The 22,108-nt window shown below is 36.9% G+C and overlaps 4 protein-coding genes across 12 annotated transcripts; 1 reads left to right on the top strand and 3 right to left on the bottom strand.

Moving 5' to 3' along the window:
* Positions 1 to 218: 218 nt before the first annotated feature.
* LOC137748099 (nuclear transcription factor Y subunit A-7) lies at positions 219 to 4,380 on the bottom strand. 3 transcript variants are annotated; one of them, XM_088680027.1, is made up of 4 exons: positions 4,326 to 4,380; positions 1,889 to 2,053; positions 765 to 1,177; positions 219 to 667 (listed from the first exon to the last, which is right to left on the bottom strand). In XM_088680027.1, exons 2-3 carry the CDS (start codon positions 2,030 to 2,032, stop codon positions 779 to 781), a joined length of 543 nt encoding a protein of 180 aa, XP_088536153.1. In that variant the 5' UTR covers positions 2,033 to 2,053; positions 4,326 to 4,380; the 3' UTR covers positions 219 to 667; positions 765 to 778. The 3 variants fall into 3 exon arrangements, with proteins under 3 accessions (XP_088536153.1, XP_088536148.1, XP_088536151.1); XM_088680022.1 differs by having other exon boundaries at positions 1,889 to 2,064; positions 4,326 to 4,367; XM_088680025.1 differs by having other exon boundaries at positions 647 to 1,177; positions 1,889 to 2,064; positions 4,326 to 4,376.
* A 482-nt stretch (positions 4,381 to 4,862) lies between these two features.
* LOC137748713 (uncharacterized) lies at positions 4,863 to 8,643 on the bottom strand. Of its 5 annotated transcripts, none has more exons than XM_088680031.1 (7): positions 7,817 to 8,614; positions 7,400 to 7,610; positions 6,712 to 6,812; positions 6,494 to 6,542; positions 6,262 to 6,312; positions 5,934 to 6,004; positions 5,009 to 5,144 (listed from the first exon to the last, which is right to left on the bottom strand). In XM_088680031.1, exons 2-7 carry the CDS (start codon positions 7,514 to 7,516, stop codon positions 5,141 to 5,143), a joined length of 393 nt encoding a protein of 130 aa, XP_088536157.1. In that variant the 5' UTR covers positions 7,517 to 7,610; positions 7,817 to 8,614; the 3' UTR covers positions 5,009 to 5,140. The 5 variants fall into 5 exon arrangements, with proteins under 5 accessions (XP_088536154.1, XP_088536157.1, XP_088536163.1 ...); XM_088680037.1 differs by having other exon boundaries at positions 7,400 to 8,419; positions 8,501 to 8,579; XM_088680047.1 differs by having other exon boundaries at positions 7,400 to 7,633; positions 7,817 to 7,956.
* Positions 8,644 to 8,951: 308 nt separating this feature from the next.
* Positions 8,952 to 14,430, top strand: LOC137748597 (carotenoid 9,10(9',10')-cleavage dioxygenase 1). 2 transcript variants are annotated; one of them, XM_068488765.2, is made up of 14 exons: positions 8,952 to 9,353; positions 9,436 to 9,506; positions 9,594 to 9,608; positions 10,219 to 10,330; positions 10,417 to 10,516; positions 10,917 to 10,979; positions 11,358 to 11,468; positions 11,549 to 11,733; positions 11,992 to 12,130; positions 12,876 to 12,969; positions 13,045 to 13,146; positions 13,448 to 13,699; positions 13,913 to 14,024; positions 14,262 to 14,430. In XM_068488765.2, the coding sequence occupies exons 1-14, from the start codon at positions 9,117 to 9,119 to the stop codon at positions 14,289 to 14,291; spliced, it is 1,623 nt and encodes a 540-aa protein (XP_068344866.1). In that variant the 5' UTR covers positions 8,952 to 9,116; the 3' UTR covers positions 14,292 to 14,430. The 2 variants fall into 2 exon arrangements, with proteins under 2 accessions (XP_068344866.1, XP_088536136.1); XM_088680010.1 differs by lacking the exon at positions 14,262 to 14,430 and having other exon boundaries at positions 13,913 to 14,237.
* Positions 14,431 to 16,534: 2,104 nt separating this feature from the next.
* LOC137748598 (nuclear transcription factor Y subunit A-1) lies at positions 16,535 to 21,986 on the bottom strand. Of its 2 annotated transcripts, XM_068488767.2 has the most exons (8): positions 21,831 to 21,962; positions 21,517 to 21,558; positions 20,026 to 20,276; positions 19,417 to 19,532; positions 19,166 to 19,237; positions 18,204 to 18,368; positions 17,081 to 17,493; positions 16,535 to 16,983 (listed from the first exon to the last, which is right to left on the bottom strand). In XM_068488767.2, the coding sequence occupies exons 3-7, from the start codon at positions 20,261 to 20,263 to the stop codon at positions 17,095 to 17,097; spliced, it is 990 nt and encodes a 329-aa protein (XP_068344868.1). In that variant the 5' UTR covers positions 20,264 to 20,276; positions 21,517 to 21,558; positions 21,831 to 21,962; the 3' UTR covers positions 16,535 to 16,983; positions 17,081 to 17,094. The 2 variants fall into 2 exon arrangements, with proteins under 2 accessions (XP_068344868.1, XP_068344867.1); XM_068488766.2 differs by lacking the exon at positions 21,517 to 21,558 and having other exon boundaries at positions 21,831 to 21,986.
* Positions 21,987 to 22,108: the final 122 nt, after the last annotated feature.

Below are 22,108 nucleotides of genomic sequence, written 5' to 3'. Positions count from 1 at the left end.
ATGTATTCTTTTCCTCTTTTGGTTACGACTCTACTTAATTTACTCACAAGTCACAACAAACATCCTAAAGCTAAATTTACTCAAAACACCCCAGCTCCCCCTATTCACATCCTCGTTCAAAATTGTGGAAACAAGTTTGGTTTTTGCACAATTAAACTGGAGTATTATAAAAAATAAAAAATAAAAACTAAAAACTAAACAATAATCAAACCCAGTAGTGCCTCAAAAAGTAGTTGGACTGTTAAGAAAACCAGATAGTAATCAAAACATAAAACATAATTATAGCTACATTTAGAAACACAGATCAAATTCTCCCCTCCAGGGATGGGAAATGGGCTTTTCAAGAGTCACCACACCCCTAAATTTCGTCCGAAACCCAAGTCACCACACACTTTCGAAAATCAAAATACCTGCAGTGTTTAGAATCTACACATTCACAACTAATTTTCTGGTTTTAAGTTCCCAACGGATGCCTGTTGTTACTGTTTCTACAACAGGAGTGAGTGCAAGCGATGGCAGGCTCAAGACGACATGAACTCCACCACCATCTCCTTCCGCCCCACCCCCAATAATTACAAAGTGACCAAAGCCAAGAATGAGTTGCCGGATACTGACATTGCGCAGCTGGGTTTCCTCCAAGAGAGACTCTGCACGCCTTGAGCATCTCCTGCAAGATACAAGCCTCTATGTAATACAAGAAGATGGACAACTGATAAAAACGGTTTGCCACATGAACTGAAACCCTGTCAAGAGGGGACCCAAACCTCGTAGAGGGATCTCATTTACTGGGGATGGCGCCGCGAGATGACCCATTCAACTGCATGTTTTCCCTCTGTTGACCCAGGAACACACTTTCCTTGCTGTCACCAAACGTGGAAGGGTATGCTGATGATGGGCCATTACCATTAGAGTGTGTGTGGTGGCTGTGTGTCCTGAGCCATTGACCTGACCTGTCTTGCTGGACATTTGAGGAATCAAAATTCCCATTGCTGGTATTTGGACAGCTCTCAAAACCAGATTTGGCAGATTCAGCTGAATGGTTTCCATCCAAATTCATGCCTTTTTCTAGTGAGGAATTTTCGTCATTATCATCTTGTTTCTTTGTATTAAGGAAGCGACCTCCACACCCCCTTGCCCTCTTTAATGCATGCAGGTGTCGAGACTCATGAAGATATGGCTGTACAGTGACAATAAAATCATATGTCAAACAGGCCCTAAAGGACAAATTACTAAGCAGAAGAAGCAGATCAAGTAGTTACTGATGTATGAACATAAAACCTAAAGGAACCACCACATATCGTCAAGGCTTTACCACCCAAATTTAAGCCTAAAGCATGTGTCCGGGAGTGAAAAAATCGATAGATCCACCAATATGGTTGTAAAAAGTATATGCTAATATGAACATGGAATGAAAGACATTTTCATTCAGCATATCGCCAACATTACATTGATATCACCAATTTGCATACCAAAAAAAAAAACGACACCAGTGAAGACGAGTCAGAAATGACTGCTACTTACCAACATTTACCAATATTTCTGATAATACATCTCCAGAGTTACAGTGTTTCTTTAGATATTTCCATATTTCTAACTTCCAATATTGTATAACTTTATCAAATTTGCTACTAGTTAATCCACCTTAGACCTTCGATTTCAAGCTCATACTTGCTACCAGTTGATCCTATATTCACAAGTCACCCTACACGTCATACTACTTGGCATGATTAGTTTACTTATTTAATTTAATTAAAGCTGTATTGATGGGTTTTCTTCAGAAATTAGACATAGAGAACAAATATTCATTAAACTCCATATTTCATCCTTGCTGGTTTCTTGTACCCAACTCCCCATGAGTTTGAAGAACGAAAGAATTGAAATCATTTACCTTTCGAGCTTTTATAAGTTTCTTTTCAAGCTCAGCTTTAGCACGTGACTGTCTTCTTCTCAAAATACCATGGTACTGCTTGGCATTTACATACACAGGCTCCTCTTCCATATCAGGAGGCAAAGGCATTCTACCAGGATGCATACCATAGAAGTGGGGAGGCAACTAGCATCATGCTAAAAACCATCAGATATGAAACGACAGATTAATATTAAAATTTAGGGAAACACGAGTACGATAAACAAGTTGAAATGCAAATATAGGGTTGATCACTTCATCATGATTCGAATTTCTTCCACCACCACCATTCATTATAAAATGAGATTCTTCCACCACCACCATTCATTATAGAATGAGATTGATATCTATTTTAGCGATTGCACCTCTTTTGCCCCGAGTAGGAATCAAAGAGTCGCCTCCGAGTTCGTGTCAGTCATAGAAACCGATTGACCCCAAAGATCCAATTGTATCATTCTTGTGTTTAATAGAAGTAATAGTGGCTACCTACATTGTAATCGGTATGCCAATCCTTTCTAGGGCTACGTACGTTGTATACGTTGCTACAGAGAGAGTGAGTGAATGGAAACAATAATACAACTTCTGGCTACTTTAGAAGAGATCAGGCACGAGAAGGTACGTCCGCAGTAGTCATCATCAGTCAGGTTTCCCAGATTCCCTTTTACTCACTGTTATCACTTTGCTTACATACTTATTTCCTTTTCAGATAGGTAAATGTGCTATGAAGTCTTTGGAGAAAAGATGCTCGGATTCCATAAGAGAGACAGCTGATTTGGATGATGTTGGCTGTATATTCAAATAATATAAAGGAATTCGATTAGGATCATACCTAACGGAATTAACAAATTTCGTATCACCGTCTCATTCCCATGAACCACGCACAAGAGCGTCACCAAAGGTTGGATTCGGTTGCATCTAGCCTGGCTAGCTTGCCTACATACATAGAGATCAAACCCCCATTCATCTTAGTAGTCTCCTCCTAGGGCAAAGATGATACCCTAGAGGCTAAACTAAGAGAGAAAAATATTACTAAGACCATCTCCAACCCTTGGTTAAAACCTAAAATGTTTAACTCAGAAAATTTAGATTTTAACCCAAAAACAGTTTTTTTGCTCCAACCATTCTAGATTAAAATTTTAGCCTATATTATTAAAGAATAAATTTAGGCTTTTTTTTTATTAAAGTAACTTTTTTAAAAGAAAAAAAATTATGTAGATTATTCTAATTTAATTTTATGAACATGTTAACCTAAAAATATTTAGATTCCGACAAATATTAAAAAATCACTAACCGACACCATGAAACTCGTGAAACATTGTGAAAGAAAATGAAACACATAAAAGAAATTTTTTTTTTTAATTACTTTAGCCGTTGGATTTAAATTTGGACCGTTATATATATATTTTTACCGTTAGATTTCATCAAATTAGATCTTAACCGTTGGATTAAATGAATTTATAAATATAAAACTGAAAAAAAATATGCATATACGGTGAGCCAGCCCCACTAACCCATGGGACAATCCTGAGCTAAATTTGACCCATAAATGAGTTTTGAGTTTTAACTTATATTTGCCCGAAGGGTTGGAGCAAGTTGGGATAAGTTTAGAACCTAAAATTTAAGTTTTACTCTAAGAGTTGAAGTAGGTCTAAGAGTTCTCTCCTCCTGAGTTAAGAGAATTGTTTCTCTTGGTGTCTCTTCTCGCTCCCCCAAAGCCTCTAAATAGTGGCTAGGAGGAGAGGAGAAAAAGAAACGATCGAACGTGGGACAAAAGACAATAGCAAAACACCCTAATTTGGGTGGATTAATTATTGGTTTGATAACGTGAAGTCAAAGTGGAAGACTTGTTTTCCCTCTTCCCATGGGTCTGCTCCTTAAAATCCATGCACGGTTGGCACCTAAGATTATATTGGAATAGAATGAAATGGATGGACTACTAAATTTGGGGATATTCATTAAAAAATTGGGACAAAAACACATGTTTTAGTTTTATTAGCACGAAACACCAGCATAACAGTCTATTCGTATTATACAAGTCATTTTTCCGATGAACACTGGAACTCATAAATTTAAAGAGAATCTTGTACCACAGAAAACGAATAATATAATAGAGGGTTGATGAGTTGGCAATAGGAGCAACTAGATATATGTAGTGTAACGGCAGCATCTTTACAGTTTGAGAAAGCAGTATCTTTATTAAGTTACTAGAAAAATTGTCCGCACTTCGCTACGGGTTTTGGAACTATTATCCTCAACAGGCATGAATAATTTGCATAGAAAGGTGCACTACAAAGTATTAGTCAGCTCATGCAATACATACAAATTTTCAAGCTATTATCCACAACAGGCATGAATAAATTATATAAAGTGACATATTGAAAGAAACTCAAAAGAGATTAGAAAGAAAAAGAGATTGCACCGGAGGAAGTGGGAAAGCGAGGAGAGACGCAGGTGTAGAGGTCAATGGAGAAAGCCACTGCCAAGAAACCCAAGCTTAAAGAAGCTCTCTTTGATGCGATGGAACAACATGCTAGGCAATACAGAAAACAAATGGAACAAAACTTTAACCAAACAAAAGGAATAAGCAATTATTAAAATATTAGATACATTAGATGAAACAATTTAATAAAACTCCAGGAATTATTTGTTAAGACACATGAAATTCCCTATTTAAGATTCTAGATAGAATGGAAAAAACGTAATTGAACTAACGATTAAGAATTGAAGTTACTTTTGTTAACATAATAACATTTATTTGCAAGGGATTGATATCGTTTATATTTTATTGCATCAATGTATATAGGGCTTGTCACTTTATAATGAGTTACACTACAGTCTCCTTCGATTTTACATGTATATATTTTGGTGAGAGATACAAATAAGGATAACTTGGTACGAAAACACAATACGACATCTTTTAACATAAAAAATTAAAAGCGAAAACAAAAATGGCAAAGATAAAAAACAAAATCCAATTAAATAATCGAAGAAAACAATAGAAATATCCATCAAGAATTTCAAAAAAATAAATTAAAAAAGGGGAATTATACCAAATCCTTGGACGAACGCACAAATATAGCCCCGAAATCCTAGAAGCAGATGACTCCTTTTACCCCAAAAGCTCATAAGCAAAGAAAGAAGACAATGACGCAGTTATTCGTTGGTAGTGATTTGCAGCTGACCCAGTTAGAAGACGATAAGTGCCTCTAAATTGATTCCCACCAATCCGACTCTTCAACTTCAAATGGGAAAATAACAAATCAATTTGGTTCAATCGAGTGAAATCACATTGTTCTGGAAATGATAAAAGTCATTAATGTAAGAGATATTCACACATTCCCTTCATACCCACAATGGACTTGTTTGCACAACAACAAATTATTTAAGCATTTTTAAGCAAATCCAGAATGACACATCTTTCTCTAACAATAAAACGCAATTGTATTGTCTCTCTTTCTATAAAATATAAAAAGTTTCAAATTCATGCACAGAGAGAGAGTACTTTAAATTTTTTTTATATAACATGAGACGTGGATAATATTATTTATCCAAAAAAATATGTACAATTTTCTTTGTTAAGTTCTTCGATTTAAAAATCTCAATTTCACAAACATGGCAGAATTTTAATGATCTACAATATACAGAAAAACAGTATTATCCAGCATAGAATAGAGCAAAAGAAACTATAAAAAAAATATCTAGCATTACATCTTCGGTATATTTATGAAACACAGATTTGATGTGTGTGTAAGTAAATCTTTTAGGGTTGTCAATTGGCTAAAAAATATATTTGAAAATAATCAAAAGAAAACACTTTTAGTTGGCTATAAATATTTACCAAGGTCTGTTCAGCAATAAAACTCAGTTCATGTGGAATTGGGGGAAAGAAAAGGTTCAAAACTCTAATCATCCAAATAGAACCTATTATGTTAAAATGGTTCGTGGATAAGGTCAGCAGTAGTATTTGCAAATAAACAACGATGTTAACTCTCATGTATACGTTCACCGATTAGATTCGATTGAATACCATTTTCTCGGGATGTAGAGCTCGGTGATGATTGACTCCTCGTTTTGCATCTTGTCGATTAAGATAATAACCTAGAAACCAAGATCAAACAAACATAGAAACATATATGAGAAATTACACGAATCAGCAAGGATTTTAAAGATTCGGAATGTAATGAAGAGAGGAAAACATGCTTATATGGCTAATATCATCAAAGAAATTGCAAAAAACAACAAATGGGGAAAATTACAGAACATGGGCATTTCCTAAAACTCCCATCATGTTTTCCATTCCAAATTTTTTTGGGCATACAAAATGAAGCTTATGGAATGAAGAGTAAGACTATTACCTTTGCCAGACCCAAAGTGGTTGCAAAAGCTTGAAAAACCACATGCCAATCCTACCAAAGTCGAATCGACAACCGAAAGGAAACCCATTAAACCACATTCCAATTCAACCAAAATTCAAACTTCACCTCAAATTAGATCAACAGAAAGAGAAATAGGGGAAAACCCAAATGCCATAGGATAGAAAAACAGGGGAGAGGGAGAGAGGGAGAGAGGGAGAAAAAGGGAGATTACAATGAATGAGTGGGCAAAATTTGAAAGCTTCGGTGAACTCGTGGCTCCCCTACGACTCGTTGCATCAATAGGATTAGAGGATTCTGGAAATAAAAAAATTACCGAACGACCATAAATTCAATTAAATAAAATTTTAAGAATTTCGTAAAATCCTGGAACGAATGCTCACAAAAGATGAATAACATATAAATTTAAACAACAAAAAAATTGAAAAATACCTCAACAGAACAGATGGGCAATAGTTATAAACTATTGGCCTGGAAATAGTTGACAAACCACAACCCCATGTCCATGATTTCAACACTGTCGATGTCATCACCTGAAAAGGTATGTAATATATGTTTGTTAATTTCTACAACTAAAATAAAAAACCAACATACTTACTCATGTGTTATGTTTTGTGAAAATCCAAATGAAAATGTATTAAAAAAAAAAATTAATTACACAGTAGCAACTCTTCATAGAATTCTTCTTCTATCTCCTCCACTTTTTGACCACGATGTCTGCTTCCATATATTAGGTAAACAACACGTGAATACATTTAGGATAGAAAATAAACGTTTATGTTAACCCTGCACCAATCAGCTAAATTTCGCAGTTAGCACAACATTTTCATTCCCTACTTAACAATGAATTAACTATCTACCACTGCCAGATAAATAAGCATTGCTCTTAAAATGATACTTATTAAACTTAACCTTCTTCTTAATTAACACGAAACCGCAGATAATCACCCAAACCAAACTGTTATTCAGTATATAAAGCAAATTACAAACACTTGGAACAAACATTTCAAATTATAAGATCTAATTATGCAATTTCAACTCGATTTTACTCCGACACAATCAAATTTCACACAACTAAACACGAAACGCATCGAATTTGAGGGCTTAAGAGCAGCATTACGTGCAAAAACTGAAATTTCAAACACCTCGGGCGATCAGAAGCAGAAGGAAGAAGGCCGAGCAATCTGGCACACCTAAAGGAGCTCAGAATCTTCTCGCCGACCTTTGACAAATCCATCGCACCCCCTTAATAGGGGACCAAAAACGAAACCCCAGAGCTCTCACTGCCCTCGCTCAAATCACCATTGAACACAAACGGATTCGCCAAAACACTGCCGAAGGGAGACAGATTCAGCTGCATTTCAATTCGAACCATGGAAAATGACTAACCCAATTTTCAATCACTTAAAAGTAGATCGAGTGAGAGAGAAAGTATACTGTCGTAATAAAAAAAATCAGGCAATCATGATTTTCTATCAGAGCAACCAGGAAGAGAATAAAATCCCCTAAAATCCCCAAGAGCAGAGAAAGAACTCACCGAAATTGAATCGAATGGAGAGAACGAACCATTGATGAGGAAAGTGGCAAACCAAGGAGAGGGGCGACGTATGAGTGAGTTTTGGGCTGTGGGTTTCGGATTTCTCGTTCAGGGGAAATGGAGAGGATTCTAGGGTTCGGGGAAGCAAAGAGCAGGGAGAAATAAGGAGGAGCCATCCGGATACCCAAAAAACGAAACGATTTCTAGGGTTTGATGGAGATGAATGTGCAAAATGAGAGAAAAGAAAACTAATAAGGGAAATTAATATCTCTGATTATTCGCCCAAAATCTAACCTAACACATTAAAAAATTCGAAAATAATCCACAACAAAAAGGCAGAAACGTGACAATCTAAGCTGATAAAAAAAAAAAAAAATTTAAAAAGCACTTATCTGTCGAAATCCAGGCATGCAGCGGTAGATCCGGATAACCCGTATGGTTTTCTCTGACCATCCCCACTCTCCCACTTCTGAAATCCATGACTCATACCTCTCCCCTTCGCTCTCTTTCCATCGTCATCTCTCTCTCTCTCTCTCTCTTTCTTCCGCTCTCTATCAGAGTCTCCATCCCCCCGAAACCCTCATTCAAGGACAGCAAATGAAACTGTACACAACAACCCTCGAATTCAGTAAAAACCGAGAAGACAAAACCCACTTTCCCACTTTTGAAATCCATCACCCATACCTCTCCCCTGCGCTGTCTTCCCATCGGCACCTCTCTCTCTCTGTCTCTCTCTCTCTCTGTGTTTCTTCCGCTCTCTGTCAGAGCTTCAATTCCCCGAAACCATCAGTGAAGGACAGCAAATGCAACCATACACGGCAACCCCTAAATTTAGCCAAAACTGAGAGGACAAAATTGCCCTTCCAACCTATTCCACATATAATGGGTTTCTTGCAAATAAGGTGAAATAAAGGGGTAATTCGTCCTAAACCCTCCGGACAAAATTACCCTTCTCAGTTCAAATAAATACCCTTCAAACCCAGCCCAAATCTCATGGTTTTATTGTAAATAAGATGAAGTCAAGAGGCAAACAATTGACTGTAGGCGAATGAACAGTCAATTGCTCCTCAATTTTAGAATAGATAATGTCAGCATCTGCACTCTGTTCTCTCAATTTTAGAATAGATAATGTCAGCATCTGCACTCTGTTCTTTCCTACATTCCACGATAAAACGTTAAACGTGGCACTGCAATTACCAACAAGACGCGATAAACACCCCCCTTCCCTCCATTTCCACCACACAGACTTACAGACTCGCTGACTCACTGACTTCGACCAAGGATCAGAAACCAGACAACAATGGCGGAGGTCGAAGTTAACGACGAGAAGCAGCAGCTCAAGAGCAACGCCATGGTGGTCCCTAACCCAAAACCCAACAAGGGTTTTTCTTCAAAAGTGGTGGACTTGATCGAGAAGCTGATTGTGAAGTGGATGCACGACTCTTCTCGGCCTCACCGCTACCTCGCCGGCAACTTTGCTCCGGTGGCTGATGAAACTCCTCCCACCACCAACCTCCCTGTCATCGGCCATCTTCCTGTACCTCTCTCTCTCTCTCTCTCTCTCTCTCTCTCTCAATTGCCAATTGTCATGCCAATGACATGCCATGTATGAACTGCAGGAGTGCTTAAATGGAGAGTTTGTCAGGGTGGGGCCCAACCCAAAGTTTGCACCAGTTGCTGGATATCACTGGTATGCCTCTGTTAGTTGTTGGAAATAATGTTTCAGAGATTAGTCATCTGTATTTTGTGCTGATGTTCTTTATTGCTATCCTTGCAGGTTTGATGGAGATGGGTGAGTGATTCCCCTGTTTTTTTCTTCCATTTTTCACATCAATATTTATATTTTGAATTCAAGTTTTCTGAACAATTTGTTTGTAGGGTAATTATGTTATTGAATTCAATTTCCATGCTAAAATTGAGATAAGCCATAAATAGCTTAAATTGCTTCTGTTCAGTATTCGTGTCGTTGGCCGAATTGGTAAAGTCACTGAATCAGTGTTGGGGAATATTGGAAGAGTATCTTCTGTTAAGGATTCAGTACGACTGTTTTTTCTTGCTATTGTAAAATGTGGCTAGTTGTGCTTCATTACTCCCTAATTACTCCTTATCTTCGTCGTGTTCTCCACTTTCTATTTGCTTGCTTGCTTTCTCGAGGTAGTCTTTTCGGAGAACTGTTTCTCGGTGCATTTGGTGAAATATGCATCTGTTTTCCAGCATGTACGCGTTGATTGTTTATGCACCTTCATTTCTGGTACTGCATTCAGTGATTCATTTTACGGCTCAGCGTTAAGATTTACAGCTATTGCTCTTTTTGATTGTTAAAAGTTATGATAATTCCTTGGTTTAATTATAAATTGGACAAAGCAAGTAAAGGTATACATGTTATTGTTAACATTTTGCAGTATGGTTCATGGTATGCGCATCAAAGATGGAAAAGCAACTTATGTCTCCCGCTACGTAAGGACTTCACGTCTTAAGCAAGAACAATATTTTGGAGGTTCTAAATTTATGAAGGTACATCTTGCAATTTGGTTTACGCTTGTGCCAAACACGTTAGTTGGGAGATTCCTTTCTTACGTTCCTCAATGTGTCATTTCCAGATTGGAGACCTTAAGGGATTTCTCGGCTTATTCATGACGAACTTGCAAATGCTAAGAGCAAAACTGAAAATATTAGACATGTCTTATGGTTTTGGGACTGGTAAGGTGTTCTTGTGCGAAATGTTTTTTTAACTGCAACGATTTTTATTTTCTGTACAATTTTGAAAGCAGTTTTCCATGCATTATCCTGTTTTAAAGTTAATGTCAGAACTGCAACAACTTCTTGGCTTTAATGACTTTGGTTACTGATATTTGTATAGGATTTTAAATCCATACACCACAATTTAGTATGCATGGACACACGTCCGGTTGTGAAAGTTTTAAGTATTTCATATTTTTCTTCCTTGCACCTTGATTGAAGTAAAATTTACATGTTATCATTTATGAAATTTTCATGCCACTTAAATTTTATCCTTGAAATCCTGGTGAATGAAGAAATCGTGTCCTTTTACTTGCCTAAGAAAGCAGTGAACGTAACTAACTGTTTTCTACATTTCCAGGTAACATGGCTCTCATATATCACCATGGGAAGCTTCTAGCTCTTCACGAGGTGGATAAACCTTGTAAGCAGAACTCACCCATTTTCTTGCATATACTTTTCAATTTCAATCAATTCGAGGATCCTTTGGGATGAAGAGATTACTTGTTCTTGGATTGCACTACTTCTTTTGATGCAATATAGATGTCTGGTTTTTGTGGTTGAGAAAAAGAAAAGGCCTTGAAATGGAAACCTTTGTATCGCCTCCTATATATTTCCGGGACTAAGACATATTGGTACTTTTTTTTCTTCTGTTTCAGTGGAACTGAAGTTGCTTATGTTGCATTAGCAATGAAATAGAAACAATTTGTGTTGCCTCGTATATCTCTGCGGGACTCAAACATATTGGTACTCTTGTTTATTTTTAGTTTGTAAATGAAATTGTTCGTTTTGCATTATGCAGATGTCCTCAAAGTTTTGGAAGATGGAGATCTGCAAACGGTTGGCTTGCTGGATTATGATAAGAGATTGACACATTCCTTCACTGCTCATCCAAAGGTTCACCCATTCACCGGTAAGTACATTCTCATAAAAAGGTACTTCTCCGGCCTTATAAGGAGATTTTCCTGTCAACTTATGAAGTACATAATGCAGGTGAGATGTTTACATTTGGCTATTCATCTACTCCGCCATATGTCACTTATAGAGTTATTTCGAAGGATGGTTTCATGCATGACCCTGTACCGATAACAATACCAGACCCCGTCATGATGCATGATTTTGCAATTACTGAGAACTATGCAATTTTCATGGATCTCCCCCTGATCTTCAAACCAAAGGTCTGAAATTATTTTCAACTAGTTTTTTCTATGCATTCTTGGGCTTGTTGCTAAAAGCTTAAGCTTTTTCAATCAACATTAGTCAATATGGCATTGTGTTCGAGTGTTGATCCAAATGGTTCATGGACATTGAGTGGCATTACCCACTTCTATTCCACTTAAGTTTTGGATCAATGGATAACTTAACAATTATTATTCTGAGCATTAAACAATCACATTAAAATGAAATTTAACATATTATTTTTCATTTTTTATCAGGAAATGGTGAAGGAAAAAAAGTTGATATTCACATTTGATCAAACAAAAAAAGCTCGCTTTGGTTTACTTCCACGGTATGCAAAGGATGAGTTGCTAATCAGATGGTTCGAGCTTCCAAATTGCTTCATTTTCCATAATGGTGCGCATATTTGCTTCCTATCGTAGTGCAACAAAACAATGTCTTTGAAACAAGTATTTTATCATTTTTCTTTCTGTTCTATTGATCTTTTTGTTAATTCAGTTTTTCTTCTTGGTTTCATAGAGTAGTACTGATCTAACTTCCAGTTCCAGATTATCCTTGAATTCCTCTAGCTAAAATTTCAGACCTTCTGATCATGGCTTACGGAAGTTATTTTAGACCACTTTGATTAAGTTCTAGTTCAAGTTTGTCTGCATCACTGACTCGCATCAAATGCTGACTAGAAGAGTATTGTTCTTCTCCGATTACCATCTACTGACGATTAACTGATCAACCACTACATCCATAATTCTTTTTGGTAACTTTTCCTGAATATAAAGTACGACCTTTTTGGATTGACCAATGTGCCAAAATTCTGGTATAGCCTTGACTGACTTGGAAGAATAGTTAATATGGCACAAATGTAAGTCCATGTTGTTTATCGAAATCTGACAGTAGTTTAGATTGCTGTAAATCATAATTTATAGATTCACCAGTCAGCAAAGTGATTGTCTGTCTATTCATGTACGGAAAACAGAAAAAAAATTGGCTCTGTTAGTCCTGTTCAGTCCCGGAACATAACCAACTTATGACTTAATATTTACTCAAATGTGTAACTTATGACTTGATCATGCATGGTTCGTGATTAAGCTATGCTTAAAGCTTTTTCTGATGGTTTCCCCTTTTTTTTCCCCCTTTTATGTAGCTAATGCTTGGGAGGAGGGGGACGAAGTTGTTTTAATCACATGCCGCCTTGAGAATCTTGATTTCGAAAAGCTTGAAAACTTCACAACTGAGCTGTAAGAGATTTTGACAGATGTTGCTAACTTGATTTCTTGAGAGATGGTGCTTCTGACTGTTTTAATTATTTTCAGGTACGAGATGAGATTCAACTTGAACACTGGTCTAGCATCCCAAAAGAAACTATCAGAACCGGCTGTAGATTTCCCCAGGGTGAATGAGAGCTACACCGGCAGGTATGCATATCCTGTCCCTGGGAGCTGCCTAATGTTCTTTTAGGGCCTGTTCGATAACCATTTTGTTTTTAGTTTTTAGCTTTCTCCTCTATCTCTAGCACAAACATAAAAACTAATAGCAAAATGTTATCAAATGGGCTTTTAGCTTTCATGTTCTCTGTTTCTTCCATGTGCTCTCTCTCTCTCCCCCTCCTGTGGCACGGCACCATATCTTCACATTTGGTACCGTTACCATCATTTTCAAAAGCTAGTGTAACATTCATGTTTACTTATTTTCATCAATTAACTTATGTGAAATCAGGAAGCAGCGTTATGTGTACGGAACCTTACTGGACAACATTGTCAAGGTTACAGGAGTAGCCAAGTTTGATCTGCATGCTGAACCAGAGGTTGGAAAAACACAGATTGAGGTTGGAGGAAATGTCCAAGGCCTCTATGACCCGGGACCTGGCAGATTTGGTTCTGAGGCTATTTTTGTTCCTCGTATTCCTGGCGGTACTTCTGAAGAAGATGATGGCTACTTAATACTCTTTGTTCACGACGAGAACACTGGGTACTATTTTCATTTCTCAGACTATTCTTTTTCTTTTTCTTTTTCCGCTGGATATCTCTTATAAACCATGTTATAAGTTTCTTTATACCTCTCCGTGCTCATGCTTTTGAAGCTGAGTAAACCGGTGTTACCAGCGGTTATGCAGTGATGTGCATATGAAGTTCAACTTCTTGAGGACAGACTGCAATCTAAACTTGCATTTTGATCATGCAGAAAATCAGCAATTCATGTAGTTGATGCAAAGACAATGTCACCAGAGCCCGTTGCAGTTGTGGAATTGCCACAGAGAGTTCCATACGGTTTGCATGCATTCTTCGTGACAGAGGTCAGCGCCACTTCAATTGTTCCGAAGATGCACTTTAATCTTTACTTCCTTCTGCATCATGCAGTGGACATATTCACACAAAGATTGGGATCATGCAGATCAGTTTTATTTGATTTAATTTGACTCAAAACTGCCTTCTAACCCGGTGCTTGCTTGCGTTTATGTTTCGTTCTCCTACTCTTACCATTCCTTTTCTTGGTAGCGCGCTTCTGATGTAAATTACGGTTGCTTGAACAGGAGCAATTGCAAGAACAAGCGAAGCTCTAATTGTTCGATCATTGGAAGAACCTCCAGGGGAAGTCAGGCCACTGTAAATTAAACTAGTCTATTGTGTTTTAATTACTTGGAACAAAAAGAATCAATACCTATACCATCTTGATTAATGTTAATTATATACTTGGATGCATTTTCCTTTTTTCTTATTTGCATGGGATTCCTTTTTATGATTGCAATATCGATTGCAGTCGAATTTGTTAGCAACAAGTTTAAGTGGTTAATTAATTTTTGTCTCTCCTCTTGTGATTTTAGCTTACAAATCTTAATTATCTACCTCTTGGTGTATACAAGGGCTAAATCTTGCAGGTGACAATATTACCATCCTCCCAATTTGACTTAAAATGTGAAGGTTGAAATCCTTCAACCTAATTCTTTGTTTTAAACAAACAATATTTTGTTTTAAACTAATCTAAACTGTGAGGATGAAGATTCAAACTTGAGTGCATAAGAGATCACATTCACACTCGTTAATGTGGCTTGTCAAAGGAATCTAAATGACAACATTACCATCCAATTTGTGTTTTCAGCTCAAATCAATCACAATTACAAGAAATTGGAGGTCTATATGACCAGATTAGACAGACCACATTCTCGGCCAAGTTTAGAAACGCAAGGTGTTTGAACCTATGCCTATCTGGCCCGAACCGCTTCGTGGACCTAAAAACCAAAAGATCGAGACATTACTAATTTTGATTAATGTCATCGATCAAGTCTAAAAGATTGCTCATTTTATGACTAAAAGATCATAGATTTGAGTTGTAAAAACAGCTTTTTTGTCAAAAAAACAAAAGGTAAGATTACGTACGAAAAAACATTCATTTTTCGACTCTTGTAGAGTGAGAAGCTTTGTTGGTTTGGGATCGCCTTTTAAACAATATAATATACATTATGGAATAAGAGAAATGAGCTAAACTTCGTAAGTGAAGCAAAAACATTAGTTTTTATTTATGACTTCCTTGATTCATAACTTTCACCAATCCAAATAAGCATTACTTTCTCTCAGCAATTTGGTTCCTACTTGTATCAAACTCACTAATCCTAAACCAATCATCTTCTTGGTTTCTAGCTACAAGCACAATGGATGAACAAAGAACAACTAATTTGCTTAACAAGCCAAAAAAAAAAAAACATAAAAACTAGAAAATTGAAAAACCTCAAACAAATTGAGCATATATGAATCAATGTTTCTAAAAACCAAAATATGGTGAAAGAAAAAGAAAGAAAATCCCTCAGGAAAGCCTGGTTTCAACCTGGAGAGCACGAAAAGCAATTAAGAATTGGCTCCTCAACCTCTCCAGAAAAGGGAGCACCAATCTTTTTAATTGTAATTTCATGCATGCTCCTCAGATTACTAAATTGTTCATCATTGGGACATCTCTAGCTGCTTTTACAGACAGACAGTTATACTTCGATCGAGAGAGAGAAGGCGGGGAAGGGAGGGAGGAAGGGAGGTTTTAGATTGCAAGATGTGTGCCAGGGTTTCAGCTTTGTTTGGACTGGTAAATTGGTAATCACGTGGTCCACTGCCTTCCAGATATTTCACTTTGGGCTGGGCTTCATTGATATCTAGAAAGCCTTCTGTTTTCTCATGCCTTGTTTCCAAAATTCTTTTTAATTCTACATTTTCTTAGGAAATTTTTGGGTTCTGATATCTGATTTCCAAAACTATTAGGTTTTTTATTTAGGAAAACTAATGAAAAGTGCTTGAAAACTTTAAGTTTTAACGATAAAAACTTTAAGTACCAAGATTGACTTTTTAATGTAAAAAATGTGATTTTTCATTAAAGTGAACAGTACCGAAAACTTTTCTTTAAATTTCCCTTTTTATTTTCAATCTTAAACATTCAATTTTCGTACAAATTAATACTATGTAACCTTGTCATAACCAGAAATTTATTTGTTTCTCAATACATTGTTCATGATATAAGAGAAGTCAGTTTGTCATATTTCCATAGACCAGAATAGTTTGCAAAATCATCATTTTGCAAAATGGAAAAATATTTATATGAAAACTTAATTTATTCTTTTCCTGTTTTGGTTACAACTCTACTTAATTTACTCACAAGTCACAACACACATCCTAAAGCTAAATTTACTCAAAACACCCCAGCTCCCCCTATTCACATACTCATTCAAAATTGTGGAAACTAGTTTGGTTTTTGCACAATTAAACTGGAGTATTATAAAAAATAAAAAATAAAAACTAAAAACTAAACAATAATCAAACCCAGTAGTGCCTCAAAAAGTAGTTGGACTGTTAAGAAAACCAGATAGTAATCAAAACATAAAACATAATTATAGCTACATTTAGAAACACAGATCAAATTCTCCCCTCCAGGGATGGGAAATAGCCTTTTCAAGAGTCACCACACCCCTAAATTTCGTCCGAAACCCAAGTCACAACACACTTTCGAAAATCAAAATACCTGCGGTGTTTAGAATCTACACATTCACAACTAATTTTCTGGTTTTAAGTTCCCAACTGATGCCTGTTGTTACTGTTTCTACAACAGGAGTGAGTGCAAGTGATGGCAGGCTCAAGACGACATGAACTCCACCACCATCTCCTTCCGCCCCACCCCCAATAATTACAAAGTGACCAAAGCCAAGAATGAGTTGCCGGATACTGACATTGCGCAGCCAGGTTTCCTCCAAGAGAGACTCTGCACGCCTTGAGCATCTCCTGCAAAATACAAGCCTCTATGTAATACAAGAAGATGGACAACTGATAAAAACAGTTTGCCACATGAACTGAAACCCTGTCAAGAGGGGACCCAAACCTCGTAGAGGGATCTCATTTACTGGGGATGGCGCCGCGAGATGACCCATTCAACTGCATGTTTTCCCTCTGTTGACCCAGGAACACACTTTCCTTGCTGTCACCAAACGTGGAAGGGTATGCTGATGATGGGCCATTACCATTAGAGTGTGTGTGGTGGCTGTGTGTCCTGAGCCATTGACCTGACCTGTCTTGCTGGACATTTGAGGAATCAAAATTCCCATTGCTGGTATTTGGACAGCTCTCAAAACCAGATTTGGCAGATTCAGCTGAATGGTTTCCATCCAAATTCATGCCTTTTTCTAGTGAGGAATTTTCGTCATTATCATCTTGTTTCTTTGTATTAAGGAAGCGACCTCCACACCCCCTTGCCCTCCTTAATGCATGCAGGTGTCGAGACTCATGAAGATATGGCTGTACAGTGACAATAAAATCATATGTCAAACAGGCCCTAAAGGACAAATTACTAAGCAGAAGAAGCAGATCAAGTAGTTACTGATGTATGAACATAAAACCTAAAGGAACCACCACATATCGTCAAGGCTTTACCACCCAAATTTAAGCCTAAAGCATGTGTCCGGGAGTGAAAAAATCGATAGATCCACCAATATGGTTGTAAAAAGTATATGCTAATATGAACATGGAATGAAAGACATTTTCATTCAGCATATCGCCAACATTACATTGATATCACCAATTTGCATACCAAAAAAAAAAACGACACCAGTGAAGACGAGTCAGAAATGACTGCTACTTACCAACATTTACCAATATTTCTGATAATACATCTCCAGAGTTACAGTGTTTCTTTAGATATTTCCATATTTCTAACTTCCAATATTGTATAACTTTATCAAATTTGCTACTAGTTAATCCACCTTAGACCTTCGATTTCAAGCTCATACTTGCTACTAGTTGATCCTATATTCACAAGTCACCCTACACGTCATACTACTTGGCATGATTAGTTTACTTATTTAATTTAATTAAAGCTGTATTGATGGGTGTCTTCAGAAATTAGACATAGAGAACAAATATTCATTAAACTCCATATTTCATCCTTGCTGGTTTCTTGTACCCAACTCCCCATGAGTTTGAAGAGCGAAAGAATTGAAATCATTTACCTTTCGAGCTTTTATAAGTTTCTTTTCAAGCTCAGCTTTAGCACGTGACTGTCTTCTTCTCAAAATACCATGGTACTGCTTGGCATTTACATACACAGGCTCCTCTTCCATATCAGGAGGCAAAGGCATTCTACCAGGATGCATACCATAGAAGTGGGGAGGCAACTAGCATCATGCTAAAAACCATCAGATATGAAACGACAACTTTTCTCAACACTAAATTCAGTGCAGTACGATAATATTCATCCTATTGCTTATACAAGACTAGAAAGTGCAAGAGTTGCATCTATTGTGGACTACAACATTGATTACCAAACATGTATATATGGTACCAAACCCGACAGAAAAAACATAAATACATATTTTTATCACAAATGGTCCTTTATCTTTTACCAACTCATCAGTTTGATCCTTTGTGTTTCAAGCTCATCAATTTCGTCCCTTATCCATTTTAACAGAATTTAATGGTAAGGATTACATTGATGAGTGAGACAGTAGATAAGGGGCGAAATTGATGAGAGAAATATTGGTACGAAGTATGAATGTGCATAAATGCAAGCCTTGGAGAATAAAAGGTGTGGTTTAATTAGGATTCCAGATAAAAGTATTTGCTTTCCCCATTTGTTTATAGGGGTAAATTACTTAATTAATAATTTAATTCACTTGGTTATAATTTAGTTTTCTAGTTTTGGCTAGAGCTGGACACTATTTGAACCCTTTTATCTCATTCTCCTTACTTCCTCAACATAGTATCCAGAGCATCATTGGCTCAAAGACCTATTGATATGATTAATGTATCTCATTTCCTCCTGCTTTCTTAACACATTTACAAGAGCAGTATGGAAATCCTATATTTACAAAGCTTCATTTTAACTGGCACAGTTCATTGAAGGTTTCCTGCCGTGCCAACTTAAATACAATATATAGTACTGAAACAATATCAACAACTGCAGATTGCATACCATAGTTTGTGGCCCATAAGAAGTCAACATCCCACCATATTGTGGATCTGCATACGGATACGATGACATAACCTGCATAGTTTAATAAACTTGTAAACCCTCTTATTGAACAGCAGACATTTTTCCAGAAGAAATTGGATGCCTATAGTGATAATGGATGCAAATTCCTGTTCTTCGTATGTCTGTAATTATTTCCATGTGTTTTAAGGTTTGTATGCGTAGAATGTGAGGAGAAAAGAGAAAGTACTTACAATTGAGTGGCCAACAAGTTCCATTTGTGAGTTTGGATCCACGTGTTCACCCATTGCAGGAACCACTGAGGATGAAACACTTTTGGTATGTTGGTTTTCACTTCCACTGTTCCCATCTGAACAAAAAGAAACTCGCATTAACACATGTCTTTTTTTTCCAACTAGACGTAATTTTTTCGTAATGCAGTTCCTTTTTTTTTTTCAACTAGATAAAGTTTTTCGTAAATAAACTGGTTCATAAACAAAATAAGTTAGTGGGAGAAAGATTGTAATATCTAACACCGTTGTTTAAGTACGGCCTACTTAATTTCTTTTTCTCCAAAAAAATACTCAGTTGTATTAAGGCATTCAGCTTAGATCATAAAAACATTGAACTTTTCCTTTATTTCACAGATTAAAGGGTCTTGATCAGTATGTCAAACTGATGATACATTCTGTCATTCAATCTCAGAAAGAACACAAAGTTATAGTAAAAGAAAATGAAAAGTTTTTCCTAATGGTTGCTTTATATTTAATTTATTATATCAGCAAGTGTAAATCTCCCAGAACATACGAAAACTAAGTTCACAAGAAATTTTCGTGGGATATGATAATTCAAAAAGTAACTACCAGACTGTGATTCTACTGTAGTCCGCAATTCTTTATTGAAGTTGGCCCGACCATCCAGCCTAGCACTAGTTTGTGCCTGCATAGCTCCATTCATGACCATACTATTACTATGATCCACCATAGATGATGCTGTACCATTCCCCACTCCACGCCACCAAGGTTGGGAGTAGATAGGTTGCAGCACAGTCTCAGCACCATGTTCTACATGCGGATCTTCATTAGATTTAGCTGGCATCATTCACCACTTTCTCCTGAGAAGAATATAAGCATGGGTTTAACATTTAACATAAGTAAGGAAGATGAGGACAGAAACCAAAAGAAAGTACTGATCAACTGTCATGGCAGAAAGGAAAAGACAGAAAACCCCTACAATGTGTAAATCCACTAGGAGCACATTCATGAAATCATATCCGAAGCCAGAAACCAAACCGTCATTCAGTTATAGAAAAATACATACATGGATCATAAAATAATTCAGCGAAACAAATCGAACAGAATGGTAAAGATTGATGTTCCATTTAAATCGTAGTATTCATAGTTAACAAGCTTTTTACCAAATTTCTTGAGGACAAAGCTAGGCATAAGTACATCAACCAAACGATGTAACAGCCAAAGACCTCTCCCAAAAATGTCACCTCCAATACAGTTTTGGATTCCTAAGCCTCACTTGCATGCTCTAGATCTTCCTACTGCATACCCAATGTGATTCAGGGGACTCACAATCCTCCTTCCTTCACAAATATTATGATTTTCCCTCTGGGTATCACAACCTCCCTTCCTTGGCATTGGCACTTGCACCAGGAAGAAAATTGCTCACATAACAATGGGCAGACCTTTGTGAATTGAGACGTAACCATTTACTTACCCATGTACAACAACTCAAAAGGAGTCTTAGCTCTTGCGTCCCACATCCATTATCCCATAGCATAGAGGGTCAGCGCCTTTTCTCTCAATAGCAGGGATGAGTTGCTATAACTCTTTTTCCCAACTGACCGATAGGAAATGGGTTGGGATGCTCTTACACTATTTCTGATGACCCCAGGCCTCTTCTAATAGTACTAACTCTAGCTGACATTTAAACTCCCAGGTTTAAATACCCTAAACACTGCTATCAAAAAGTTAAAGCGGTGGCGCAATGGGGTATTGCAATCTCCCCTCCTTTTGGGTAACCATAGAGTTCCTACCATGAACTCGAGGAATACAGACAGGGATATCGTAAAGATAATTAATTTTCAAGCCAAAAAGGAACATAGGACAGAATTTTATGCGCTCAACAATATTCTGTAAGTCCCTCTGAATTAAGCAATCATATACGAAATAAACAAAAATATAAGCACAAATCATTTGGGTATCTTTAACATGTAATTATATCTTTAATCATATGCAATTATAGAAAATAAAAAACAAAAAAGCATGAACAAAAAAATTCAAATTTATAAATGTGAAATACACGCAAATGGTGGATTGCCCTGGTTGATAGCGGGTTCATACCTTCGCCTCCCCTTAATCTAGCTTAGAGTGGCAACATCGTTCCTAATCAAAATAAATACATGTGAAATACACTGTCCCACTCCACTAAACCAGGCTAAATTTTCAAAAGCTTTTGCATCAAATGTACAATTAAACCAAAAATTAGGGGGCAAAGCTGGAAATTTGAGCTCACTTTTCCACATCCAAAACCAAAGCTCGAAACTTTCTAATATTTTCTCGCTGACCAAACAGAGATTAGAAGGAGCTTTTCTAAGAAAAACAACAATTTAAACATGCAGACACTTGGAGCAAAAAATTGGGAGGGAAAATCTTACAGTGGTGAGCCAAGTAGCAGGATAAGAACCCTAAGAAGAAGCTTTGGCTTTGATTTCAGGGATGGGAAGTCGTCGATGCAAGTCTCATTCTCTCTCTCTCTCTCTCTCTATCTTCCTTCTCTTTGCAACCTTAAGAGAGACAGTGGAAGGTGACGCAGACAGATAGAGTTTAAAAATATGATAACCTTTTTTAAAATATTATTCTGGAAATTAAATGTATATTCATTAGTTTAAATTTTAAAGAGAAGTTAAGGTGACTTGACAAAATTAACCTTACA

Source organism: Pyrus communis, chromosome 2 (genome assembly GCF_041283825.1).
Source record: "Pyrus communis isolate YQ-2024b chromosome 2, ASM4128382v1, whole genome shotgun sequence".
In the NCBI taxonomy this organism is placed as follows: Eukaryota; Viridiplantae; Streptophyta; class Magnoliopsida; order Rosales; family Rosaceae; genus Pyrus; species Pyrus communis.
Note: the sequence above shows the minus strand (reverse complement) of the source record. Positions and strands in the feature narration are given on the sequence as shown.